General features: G+C 47.3%; 2 protein-coding genes across 2 annotated transcripts in view; one reads left to right on the top strand and one right to left on the bottom strand.

Moving 5' to 3' along the window:
- The window catches only part of LOC135391816 (uncharacterized), a 37,317-nt gene extending 36,717 nt beyond the window's left edge, over positions 1-600 (top strand). Inside the window, exon 13 of the mRNA XM_064622292.1 lies at positions 240-600. Coding sequence (XP_064478362.1) covers positions 240-412 — 173 coding nt within the window. The 3' untranslated portion in view covers positions 413-600. The remainder of the gene's footprint in view (positions 1-239) is intronic.
- A 1,079-nt stretch (positions 601-1,679) lies between these two features.
- On the bottom strand, positions 1,680-11,787 carry LOC135393416 (uncharacterized). Its single transcript, XM_064623856.1, has 19 exons — positions 11,531-11,787; positions 11,080-11,150; positions 8,390-8,625; positions 7,682-7,802; positions 7,521-7,587; positions 7,352-7,435; positions 7,062-7,276; positions 6,869-6,943; positions 6,743-6,806; positions 4,802-5,133; positions 4,032-4,226; positions 3,741-3,962; positions 3,583-3,672; positions 3,076-3,165; positions 2,656-2,712; positions 2,535-2,597; positions 2,396-2,464; positions 2,093-2,182; positions 1,680-2,003 (listed from the first exon to the last, which is right to left on the bottom strand). The coding sequence occupies exons 1-19, from the start codon at positions 11,709-11,711 to the stop codon at positions 1,878-1,880; spliced, it is 2,448 nt and encodes an 815-aa protein (XP_064479926.1). The 5' UTR covers positions 11,712-11,787; the 3' UTR covers positions 1,680-1,877.
- Between the last annotated feature and the right edge of the window lie 273 nt (positions 11,788-12,060).

Here is a 12,060-nt window from a genome sequence, read left to right as displayed (position 1 = left end):
CGACGAGGGAGGGTCACACCAGCGGCATTTTCTAAAGGGCTGTTTTTAACTGGAATCGTGCTGCCCACACCCACGCGGATAACCGTGATGCAATAACATCATTGCTTCAGTTGCGCTCCAGGAATTATAGATCCCGTTTCCCCCCGCTCTATAAGCACAATTAATGTCTACAGTGTCGCAAAGAATCTTGCATAAAAACACAGGAAAAGAATAACTAGTAATACTAGTATCACTTGCAGATGGAGAAACTTTCGTCGTGGGTGGCCAGGATGTGGAGAAGCCCAACCATCCAGTGACCGACGTCTCATCCATGGAGTTGTCAAGCAACAAATTCCAATGGAAATGCCTCAAGGACATACCTCTGCCGATCTCCGCCTATGGAGCTGTCATCGTACCACCTCTGGAAGGATAAAAGGCCCCGTGTGTCCCGCAAATTAGTGATACGCTCTACTGGCGCGGATTAATAACGCGCCTGTCAAATACTGCCAAAAACAATATCGATTATTCTCTTTTGACGTGCGCAATGCGGGAAACTGCAGCAACGCCTGCGGCTTCCCTTCTACTTTAGAATAACCTCAATAAATTATCATTTACGCTCTTTATGAGGAACTTTCGTACATGCATAGCGATAACGAAGTACGATGAAATATCAACACGCTGAGATGAGACTGAGAGATGACAGCGGATGGAGATGAGGCAAACAGTACAAGTCAGGAACAGGCAAATGTATTACGGTATTCAGTATTGCAGGTGTTTCACGAAGGTCACTCCGCTGCACAGGTGCTGCTATCCAAAAGCTCTTTAGGCTTCATCCTTGAGAAATCTGCCAAGAACTCGAGCAGTGAGCGGCGCATTTGCATGCGCTCATTTATTAAATAAAGCTTAAACTAACTTCGGACGCTTTCGGAACTTCTTACCGATCACGACCTTCAGCGAAACACATGAAAACCCGTGAACGCTTAGTGACCCAGCGCCATCTCGTAGCCCGCACGGAAACCTACCGGCATTCCGCCATGTTTGGGGCGCCTATGCGGACCGAGCCGTGCACACGCTGTCCTGCAACAGTTATATTGCGAGCGTGCGATGATTCACACATGTGCTGTCCTACTTACTTGCGTGGTGAGGTGAAGGATTCAAAAGGAAATGCCTGTAAGGAAAGAGTGCCTGTATTCCTTATTGCGTTGAAAGCACTGAGCGCGGTCATTTTGATTTCCGGCGAGAAAATTACGTTAACCTAGTGCAACACTGCTTTGTTATCCCATCCCAGAAGGAGGAGGAGGACGAGGTTAGCCGTTAGGCATTAGTTTGACTAGTTTCTCAGTTGTCTCGCGACGTAAACACCCAATTATATAGAGAACTAGTTAGTGAAGAATTGAACAATGAATGAATTGAAGTGAACAATTAAAACAAAAGCCTAGCCCAATTAAGCGGGAACCCTGTATATTTTTTTTAGCTTCACCCGTTTAGGTGTTGAAATAAAGCCGTAGCACAATTACTCCCTCTCATTTATGGAAATTTTCACACATGCCTGTTATAGAGGGAATCTTTACACTCGATGAAAGACTCGAAAATTGGCCTTACATTTTAGCTTACTTCCTGGATCACACAATCAATGTCAGTCACGCACACTGTCAGAATTTCAACGTTAAATGAATTTTATTTGTCATGTACTGGTAGTATCTTCGAGAAGCGACGTGGGGTCCCACGGTGCACGCTTGATCAGTAAATGCCCTTCTGCTCACGTGTTCATCCTGCACTTCCAGTTAGCAATTCGCTAAGAAAAATGCATGCAGTAGGACATGGGAATCTGTACAAGCCAGCACACGTTACTCGGCGTACAGTAGTAGTTGTATTCATTTTATAATCGATTGGAGGTATCAAACATCATCCATGAGCATTGAAGGGCCCACCATCCGACGATAAAGGTGCTTGAGGTCGAAACCAATCGCCATGGACAGCATGAAACCAATGCAGAACAAAATCATACCGACCCAGTAGTAATTCTGAAAGGAAGAAACGGTTTTGCACTAATGCGCTGTGGCAATGACTTGCCACTAGGACAAGGTTTGATACAAGATATGGGAGGTAATACCAAGGGCAAGACGATCTGGTCGCACAGCATGTAGACGGTCAAGTTGAAGGCATAACTGAGGTATGCACACTTCCCAGTCTTGTGCAATAGCTAGTTGTTCAAAGGAATGTACACGTCATTTCAGCATATAGGCAACGTGCGACATTTTACTGTCATCCACTGTTTCTACCGCTATTTATAGTGCACACTTTCACTGTTTATAGTGCACCTCCTCGCGTGTGCCAAAATCAATACAGTTGATGGCTTGTGACATCCTGATTATATTTGAATACACAAATATTATGAAACTGGATACGAACGTACCGTGTACTGCATACTCTGGCCGATTTCTTTGAGCGCCCTAGCACCGTCGTCTCGCAAGCAATGGGTCGACTGAAAAAGAACGCTGACTATATGTTCCCTAGCACATTGTCAACAGCGCCCAGTGCAATTTTATGCTTACAGTGGCGTTCTCGAGCGTATTGTGCAAGGCATTCATCGTTGCGTACTGCATCGCGGCGGCATTCTGTGGGCAAAGACAAGAGCTGCATGCAACACTATCAACGACCATACACAGCACATACCCTTGCAGGAACGGCATTGAAACGAGCAACGGTGGCCGCTTGGCTGTTGAACGTTGACTGAAATTAATCGGACCCTATTAGGTTACGATATGCCACTCAATATCCGAAGGACGGGAGTGACGGGAACTGACTTCTACATGTACGGGGTGTATCCTGGGACGCGCCCAGCCTCCCAATAGATCAGTTTTTGAAGTGCAGGTAATGTTTGTCATATGTTTGTGGAATGCTAATGTCATTTGTAGCCATATTGAGGGTACTCAAGAGGTAGCCATGTCATTGAATAGTACCCTCATGGAGCCTTCCAGGACATCGACAGTGCCCAGGGAAGAGTATGCCGTAAGGTGTTATTGCTAGCTGATTGCACATATACTCAGATTCCACGCACCATATGCGAGCCCTACAGGATAGTGCATGACTTACCGTAACGTCTTTGATAACGTGCATCTGATTAGCGGTTCTTCTGACGAGCTGCGCAATCTTTTCAATCATCCTTTGTTGCTCCTGTTGACGCTGAAAGTGATATCGCATATTGCACGTTCAGCACAACATCCAGTCAGTCATCTAGCAGGCACAGAACTATATCCGCGTTTGGAAGCATATCCTAACTTCTTATCATCAGTAGAGAGATTTGGTACATTGGAAGAACTCTACGAAAATGAAATTCAAGCTAAGCAATGTCAGGTCATCCGCTTCAAAGTGAACACCTTCCGATCTACTAAAACACCATAGTAAGTCCTCTTCCATCAAGCCATGTCAATTAATTCGGTGGTGAGGATGCGAGTAGACGCAATAAGTGAATGCGATACAAACCTTTTGCGTTCACACACACCTACCTGACGTCGCATTTACATATACGCAAGGCCTTATAGCTCTAGAACCGTGTGGACACGTAAACGCATGGGCGCGTTAAGCAGACCGGGATCTCACCTGATCGTTAGGATCGGGTAACGCTTGGTAGTAGTGGAAGAAATTATCAGCGACCGTATGGAGCAGCTGCATCCTGTTGTCCACGATGGCCTGCGCGTAATTTAGCGGGAACTCAGGAACCCTTAAACGAAAAAGCCAATTGTTTAATGGATGTTCACCTCTAGCGATGCATTCCCCTGCTGGCCAAGTTCGGCAACAGGGAGTCCCAATGTTTCGTTGAACAACAGTAGGGTATTCTCGCTAAGGAGTCCAGTGAGTAGACCATCGTATAGCCGCGAATTGGAAGGATAAACGGCAGACTGAAGATGCCGAAGGGCGTTTGAGACTTCATCCGACGCCGCCTGGGCTACGAGTGTGTCCGTGTTCTCGCCTATCATCACCTGCGAGAGGGAATCATGGGTTGGGTTCACTGAAGTGGTTAATTTGGTGAGTCGTTTTGATGGCCCTACCTCGTACATGGGCAGCCCTTTATTGCAACGGTCCATAATGTCCGGAAGCTGAGTCGCCCAGTTGTACCAGCTGGACTCTTCCATGTACCGCAAGAAGTTTAACATGTTCTCGTCTCGGATGTCCCGCATCGCGTCACAGATACTGCGTTCGCCGATCACACCAACGAAAACGAACATTGACGAGGCGAAGAAGATCTGATAATAGAAGTAGAGGTGCCGTAAGGACACTGTTGCCTTATTTGTCAAGCCCCTGAGCAAGGAGGTGTTAGAGACACCGGAAAACATCTGCAGGCGATCCTTTGACAGCGAACTATTTGTGTGTAGAATGCATCCTGCCGTTTCGCCATGGCACTGTTCACAGTCACACGTTTCATGTTACGCTCTCCATTACGTTCATTGTATGTAGCTTTCGTTGTCATTGCGCGTGTCGACGTCAGTCTTGAGCGGTTCGCTCGCACTTGTATCGGATACAGTGGCTCGTGATAACAAGTCGCGTAGGCGTGCACGACGTCGCGCCCTCGAGTTGTACTTCTCCAAACGCGCACGCACTTCAGACCTAAAGAGGATCATATGCACAGCATCCCGTGCGAAGCTCGGTGGTAAGTTGTCTGATTCGAAAGCAACAACACACTGGCTCAGGCCTATCTCGCTAAAGTAATCCGCTGTGCAGTGCCGTGAAGTTTTTTAAAGCGTCGAACTGAGGACTACGAACTGGGAAAGCCACGCCAAATTATCCCGCTTCCGTGCATTGAAGAGTTATGTACACCCACCTGAAACGCAAGCACCTCGTGGACGAAGGTAGAAATGTGCATCAGTGACGTGGCGGTCCTTTTGTCTAGAAGGCCCGGTTGTGTACTTCCAAAGAGGCCGGCGATGGCGCTCATGAAGGCAAAGAACCAACAGATGGTCATGCCCGTTAGATGGACGATGTTCAGCAAATACACATAAGAGACAGTGGCAGCCAAAACCCCCTCCAAGTTAGTAAGTAAGCTGGCGGCCCACGACGTCAAGTAGGTCACGTCTCCCAGGATGGATGACGCTTGGATGTGGCTGGAAATGTATTCCAAACCCGTATCCAATGCCGCTGCTGTTATGTTCGCATCTGGAATAGGGAAAGTACGCCACCGACATGCTGAAGCTGATCATATATGGTACGACTCTGCTTTTCAGATTTTTCCGAAAAAGACCGTTTGCAGAGGTTCCACATAACGAGGGCACAGCAAGAGCAGCCATGCTCCAACGACTGGATGACTGGCTTTTTGTGTGGTCATTGCCTCTCATAGTTGTGCGAGTCCCCACGACAAGAAGGGGTGACCCTCTTGACAAAAATGCAGCGTGGCGGAGGCGGTGGGTTGAGGTGATGTAGGGGGAAGGTGCGGTCGGCCGGCTCTGTAGTGGCGACTCGCGGCACCCAGTGGGGGGGGGGGGGATGAAGTAGAGAGGAGGAGGAAATGGGAGGGGAGAGATGATAGCGCCACAGGTGAGGGAGGGGTGTGCTAAGCCCCTTGCTCTGGTATTGGGTAGTTCAAGTGAACCACCCACCACAGAAAACGTCCGAGCATCCCTCAGTAGTCTTCATTGGGATGATCCCTGTATCACGGTAACCACCAGGGTTATTGGTGAAGTTACCGCATCCACAAACCCAGCGCTGTGCGCCTTCTTTGACATAATATGGCGTCAATGCAGACAAGCTGGTGGATAAACTCCGTTCTAATCAAGCCTGAGCATGAGCAACACGAGGGAAGAGATTTAACGATGCGCGAAGCATCCGTGTAATGCGACTGCACTTCATCTTTACCTAGGGCCACCTCAACATGGGAGTGAGTGAACAGGTTACCAAATTTCGTCACTCTACTCGACATTTCGGCCATTACTTAGGTCGATGGACTAGGGTTTTCCTCTTTGTATAAACAGTGTTTCCTTTCCTCCTCAAATCGGACAAGGGAGAACCAGAGACGGATCTAGACCTTCACTTTCGAGAGGGGCGGGGGTTTCTTTGTCGAAGCGCATAGCTAAGGGGTGTCCTTGACTAGACAGCGAATTGTAACAACGCATATATGGGACGCAAGCGAAATGGTGGAAAGCTCGGTGGTAATCAAGGTCGTACTAAAGGTATGCGTGCGAATCCTACCACCGATCGAGCAGTCTGAGGTTTTCCCTGGGTTTTTCGGCACATTTTCCGGACAAATACAGGCACAGTTCCCCTTGAAGTCGACCCAGGACGCGCACTAACCCACCCGGCCCCCGTTGCTTCCTGTTGTCCTATTTGCATCTGTCTACGTCTGTACGCCGCCTATAGCCGCAGTTGCTTCGCGTCGCTAGCACGGAATAAAAAAGAACCTGATTTGCGACTTCATTGACGAATACGCGGATTGCAAGATGTGCACGATGCCAAGTGAGCATGATAGAGATGTTATCTGCAGGTTGTGCTGTAAGAGCTTTGTAGCTTTTCCTCCCCATTTTGATGTATTAACTGAGTTGTAAAAAATAAGCGACGAAAAACTCCCCAATTATCTGAAAATCCCTCCGAATATGTAAAAAAAAAGGCTCCCATACCTGGAACCCTAATTATATGTCACTCCGGCATCTTCGCCGCTTTAAGGTTTTTTTTCTTGTGTGCGCGTGCAAATGGAAACATAAACGAATTCCACACGAATATGACAGTCCCCAACATTGTGTTAACGAGCTACACAAAAACGAGTGTCGCTTACGTGGAATCCTGCCCAGCAAGAATTGTTCAGGGTCTTGTCTCATGGTTACATAATCGGAAATACCCTGGAGCGGGTAATAAACATCATGTCGCATACATACTTGACCCTAGAGGAACATTGGCTTACCTGCAACAGCACTACGTCGTTGCCTTGTAGAATGAGGTCTTTCAAGGTGTTGACATGCTTAGTTATGTCTTCGACCTGAAAGACGACGTACGTAGGGACCTTCATATAATGGCAGATCTGCGAAGCCTATACGATGGCTGAGGCTTCAGTATGGCGTAAGTAGTACAGCATCCATATTTCAAGAGATTCGTACGTGAAAGGTGAAACTGGTGCTGTTCAGAGCGGCGTAACTGTTCTTGAGGTCGTTGCAGAATGCTCGTGCAGCTCCTCCATCATCACAGTCTGTCTGAACAGCGTCCGCCTCGGACAGCGCTGTTGCCAAAAGCACCTGGATATTCTCAGACTCAACGTTAAGCACCGTCCCGGAGAGCTGCAGGTGCAAAGATTCGCTGTACAGCTTTGGAAGCACTGACGGGAAAAATGTTGCGTTTAATGTTCCATAACTGTAAATCCCGTGTGGTGTGGACGACCAAAGGGACTCACCTGCCAGATAGTTGGATACAGCGTTGGTATCTATTGCGGAGAACAATGGGTCATTAAGATCCGCTAGGAGGCTGGACACGCAGCCTGTAATTCGAAATGCACAGCGAGGAAAATATTATAGGGCTATATAAAAGTATACCAAATAAGTATATATTATGTCCCGACGCACCTTGGTAAATGGGCTCCAGGGAGTCCCATACGAGCTTGGTGTGTTCAGCCGATGTGCAGGATGTCGTCTGCAAGGGAGTACAAACGTTACATATAGCTGCGCACACATTTCTGACCAATTCTCACCGTGGCGCCGGATACCGAACAGAGAGCTTCGCTTACCGTGTAGATGTCGAGGCGGTATTCTTGATACTGTTTTTCCACAATCTTAGAGAAGTTGTGCAGGTTGAGGACAGTCCTGGCCATGACGTTATTTGCAGTGATGCACACGAACAGTGAAACCCTATAAAAATTAAACCGTCATATTGTACTTTTATTGTACTTGTCGAAGTACTTGTCGAACACGAATATACAAAGAGCCTCTCGAGACTTTTCGAGGCAAGGCGCGATTCCCATTCGGTATTTACCTATAGGTCGACTTCGGTCGCAGCCCCCGAATTTACTTTACAAACCCAGCGCACGAAATGCATAATAGCAAGGAAAATAATCCCGAAGCCGTCAATATTTCGAACAAAGACGGTTCTTCTGCTGTCTATGATAGGCAAGCCTGAGCGAAGCGAGCCTTCTGCTGTACAATGCACGTGGTTTCAGTTCAGCCTGTTCTAAATATCGGTGGTTAAGAACACGAGGTTTCTGCGAACAAACTCTACACGCAACACTCACGATTGCTTTACATGTACTTATCGTTGGTGTTGTTTGTTGTCAAAAGCTTTTACGAAATAGTTAAGCAAGCACACGATTTTTATTGGCAGAATTCATGAGCGGCTTTAGGTCCAACGCCAAACTGCAAAATTTCCAGTTATCAAGATAGTTCTCCTTTCGCCATGCATGAACACCTTAGTCAAAAAGAAAAATAAAAGTCCGACGTACGCCATAAAGAAGAGAATGATGAGCCAGATGAAGTTTACAATAAACATATGCGCCTTATCCATTCTGCTCGGGCCCATCCTCAACCTCTTGGTCGTCGCTCGGAGAGAAGTGCCGGCTGTCGTAGCGTTGTCGTCACTGCTGAGACACTTACAGAATGACTTCATCGCGCTGGGCAAGATGCACATGCAGAGCACGCAGATGGAGGCTCGAATCACTTTGGGGAATGTTTCATATAACTGGAATAGAGAGTAACGCAAGCTTGCCGAAATCAGGACAGAACAACGTACTCGTAGGGCGTCCGGAGTTGGTACACTACTTATGGCACACTTGTCTGAATATTCGCTCTATGTCAGAAGTGTCCGTTCCGGCTCATTATGCCGATCGACAAGACTGATTGGCATAGTGAGCACGACCTATTAGATTATAACGACCATGTCATCGGCAACCCTTCCCAGCGCCGCAGTTGGAAGCTAGCGGTGGCGCTCCTCATCGGCGCAGTTATTGCTTCAGCAATTTCTGCTATATACGTTGTATTTCAGCTTACCTTACCATTTTTGTACAAGCGATGAATGTCTCACGGGAGATGCTTCTTTCTAAAGTTGATTATCATCATCATCGTTCTACGCGTTTTCATAGGAGCTGTTGCTGTCGTCTGCTACGGTAGTAGTACGTCCGTTTCTGCGCGTTCAAAATTTCCATTGTCCAATCACGATGTAGATTTCGCGTGTCAATGAGTAGCGGATCGTGCGGAAGGGCCCCTCATAAGGGTTACCGATTATGACATGGTCATTATAATCGAGTAGGTCGTGACAGTGAGCCATAGGCTAAGCACACCGAGAAAGCCGATCGGCATAGTGAGGACGCCCCATCAGGATTAAAGGGACTGTCGCATTCATCGTGGTCGATTCCTGAAGTACAATAGCATTTCACTCCTCGCTCGTTACATCACAGACAATAACGCCGAAAATCCGACGCTAATTGGTGGAGTTGTTTCTGTGCAATTTGATGTAATGCATGGCAAGTGCAGACGACGGACGTTGATAGTATACCGTAATTCTCTCACTGGAAATCGGAGGAAAGGTCACTGGGGCAAGGCCAATCAGTGAGTGCCCTTGGCTACCGACCGGCAGGTGGAAGGGACGTTGTGTACGGGACGTTGTGTACGGTGTCATCGGTAAAACGGCATATACAGGGTGTCCCAGAAAACGTGTCATTAAATTCCAACAAAAAAAAAAAGAAAGAAAAACTGCGCCACCTAAAATCATGCGGTCGACGGCGTTTGTTCTTACTAGGTTTTTGCCACCTCCTGATGTGCATGTCATGTAACCTAAGTTTAATTTTTGCGAAGGGAACTCGGAAATTTGCCAAGTAAAGGTCACTTTTTGACCCCACCAACATGAAGAGCGTGCTGAATTTACTCAAATTTATGATAATTGACAATGATATTGTGGATCTATCCTATAGGGAGAAATGGCCGAACATCATGCTTCTCGGGGCAGTTGAGTATAACGCACGAGGACTTTTTGAGCGCAATGCTGTCAGTCCGGCGAAAGGAGTTTGGAAACCCAGCCCTGAAATTGGGAGAGGGAAGGTATTGGCACAGCCTAGGCTGGACGCGATAAGCTATGTCTGTGTTATGTCTTTCTACCATGCCGGTGTGGGCTGGGTTTCCAATCACGTTTTGCCGGACTGACAATGATTTCACTGAAAAATTCGTCTCGCGCTATCGTCTGCGAACTCCGTAGAGCATGATTTTCCGATACGATAGATTCTCAATATTCCTGTCAATTATCATTAATTTGAGTAAATTCGGCACGATCTTCACATTGGCGGGGGTGAAAAGTGACATTTATTTGGTAAACTTCCGAGTTCAGTTCGCAAACATTTACATAATTAAACTTATGTTACATGACATGCACATCAGGAGGTGGCAAAAACCTAGTAAGAACAATTGCCGTTCACCGCATGATTCTATGTGTTTTAACTAAAATTCAGTGACACTGGGATCCCCTGTATGTAGTATAGGCACCGGGCGAGCATTGTGTGGTCTTCGATATTCGCCCAGTCCTCGGACTTATGCACCATGGGAAGCAGTAGTTTCCACAGAAATCGACCTTTCGGGGGGGAGGGGGGGGGGGCTACCAAAATTCCAAGGAGGGTGTATGCTTATGGACACATGTTTATGGGTATAGTATATGTATTGGTATCCGAGCTGTTCTGGGCAATTTCAGAAATTTCAGGGTGAGCGTTTCAAAGACCAGAGGGGTGTAGTAAAATCCATGGTGACCGGTTTATGGAATGTTTCTGGTTTGCGTTTGACGTGTTCCTTCAGTCACGAGCGTGTCCCCGTGTTCCACGCAACATGGACGTATCAGAACTCAAAACTCGAGTCGGCCACATTTACCGAGGACTTTTCACTTAGTATGTCGCAATGTATGTCGCGAAGCAGCTGATGTCAGAGACAATCGCCTGCGCTACTCTTCCCATTCGTTTGCTTGCGTTAAGTCATCATTGTGTCATTATCGCTAGGGCTTCCCTAGCTGCAGAGGAAGTGCAAATCTTTAAACTCGTTTATTTAATAAATTTGCCGTTTTTGGAAGAGAAGCTTTGCCTTCTATCGGCCTCATACACACGTTTCCAGATGGGGCAGTCCCTTTAGGAGCCCCGAAACCACCGATGTTTCACCATACCTTCCATAAAGCGTCGAACACTTGAGTGTAGTTCTTGCTCCATTCTATCTGCCATACGTAGAGCAGGGTATCTGAAAAATGCAGCTTTGTCAAGTATGTCGTCACAATCCGTAATTTCTGTTCTGCAGTAAGGCAGTTCTTAAATCGAAAAGCAGCGAGAAAGTGTAGACCACTAAGATTTCACGTCCTGTGGCTCGGGTTGCGCAGGACTTCATCGAGGACACAATGCAGATTCGAGAATGTTACCATGGGTTTCGCTTTCTTGTTAGGAGGTATAACATCCATTAAGTTATTTATAATGAGGTCTATAGGGAACGTGGGTGACTGATGTAAGGCATGCATAGACCAATAATGAGTCATTAAGGCTTCCATTCTCAACTGCTTAGAAAATCCACATCATACTGTTCAGCACAACCAGGAGCGACTGGACTTCTCTATTTGTGCAACTTACCGAGCCCGTGCGCTTTTTGGAGGAGAAGTCTAATTAGAAAGGTGAGCGGAGACCTGAAGAGGTTGTCGATTGCTGGGGGGAAGACCGGTTTCAGTTCCTCGTAATGGGGATCCGGTAGAGTACACGCACCCGCTGGGGTAGTCAGGGCGAGAAATTTGCTCGATGACGTTGTCGTAGTCATCGTACTGAAGGGCTTCGAGATCGTTGGGTGACTGCTGCGTGAAAGGAAGACTCTTCTTCTTCTTCTCGCGTGACGCTCTTTTCTTCTTCTTCCACACATGCCATGATCGCGATCCGGGAAGGGAGCAGAGCATCCAATGGAGCTACTTCTGCTTCGAATTTGGCAGTCGCCGCCGTGAGATAATAATGGTAATGGTACCGTGATCTTACACGTAAGGTTAGTCTGCACAGTGGGGCGACATGTTGCACGTTCCGCAGGATAGGACCGATAGGACTGCGGATAATTTCGACCGCCTGGGGTTCTTTTGATGTGCGCCGGAAATGTCCGACACACGGTGCTCGAAGCAATG

The sequence above is a fragment of the Ornithodoros turicata genome, chromosome 4 (assembly GCF_037126465.1).
Source record: "Ornithodoros turicata isolate Travis chromosome 4, ASM3712646v1, whole genome shotgun sequence".
NCBI classification, from domain to species: Eukaryota; Metazoa; Arthropoda; class Arachnida; order Ixodida; family Argasidae; genus Ornithodoros; species Ornithodoros turicata.
The sequence above is the reverse complement of the archived record's forward strand: the minus strand, read 5'-3'. Positions and strand labels throughout refer to the sequence as shown.

Bases quoted from the DNA above. Each gene is read 5' to 3' on its own strand.
- LOC135393416 (XM_064623856.1), bottom strand. From the start codon at position 11,711: ATGACTACGACAACGTCATCGAGCAAATTTCTCGCCCTGACTACCCCA. The intron at 3,166-3,582 runs GTGAGATCCCGG...TATCACTTTCAG, and splicing joins TACCCGATCCTAACGATCAG to CGTCAACAGGAGCAACAAAG. The intron at 2,465-2,534 runs GTAAGCATAAAA...GTTCTTTTTCAG, and splicing joins ATACGCTCGAGAACGCCACT to TCGACCCATTGCTTGCGAGA.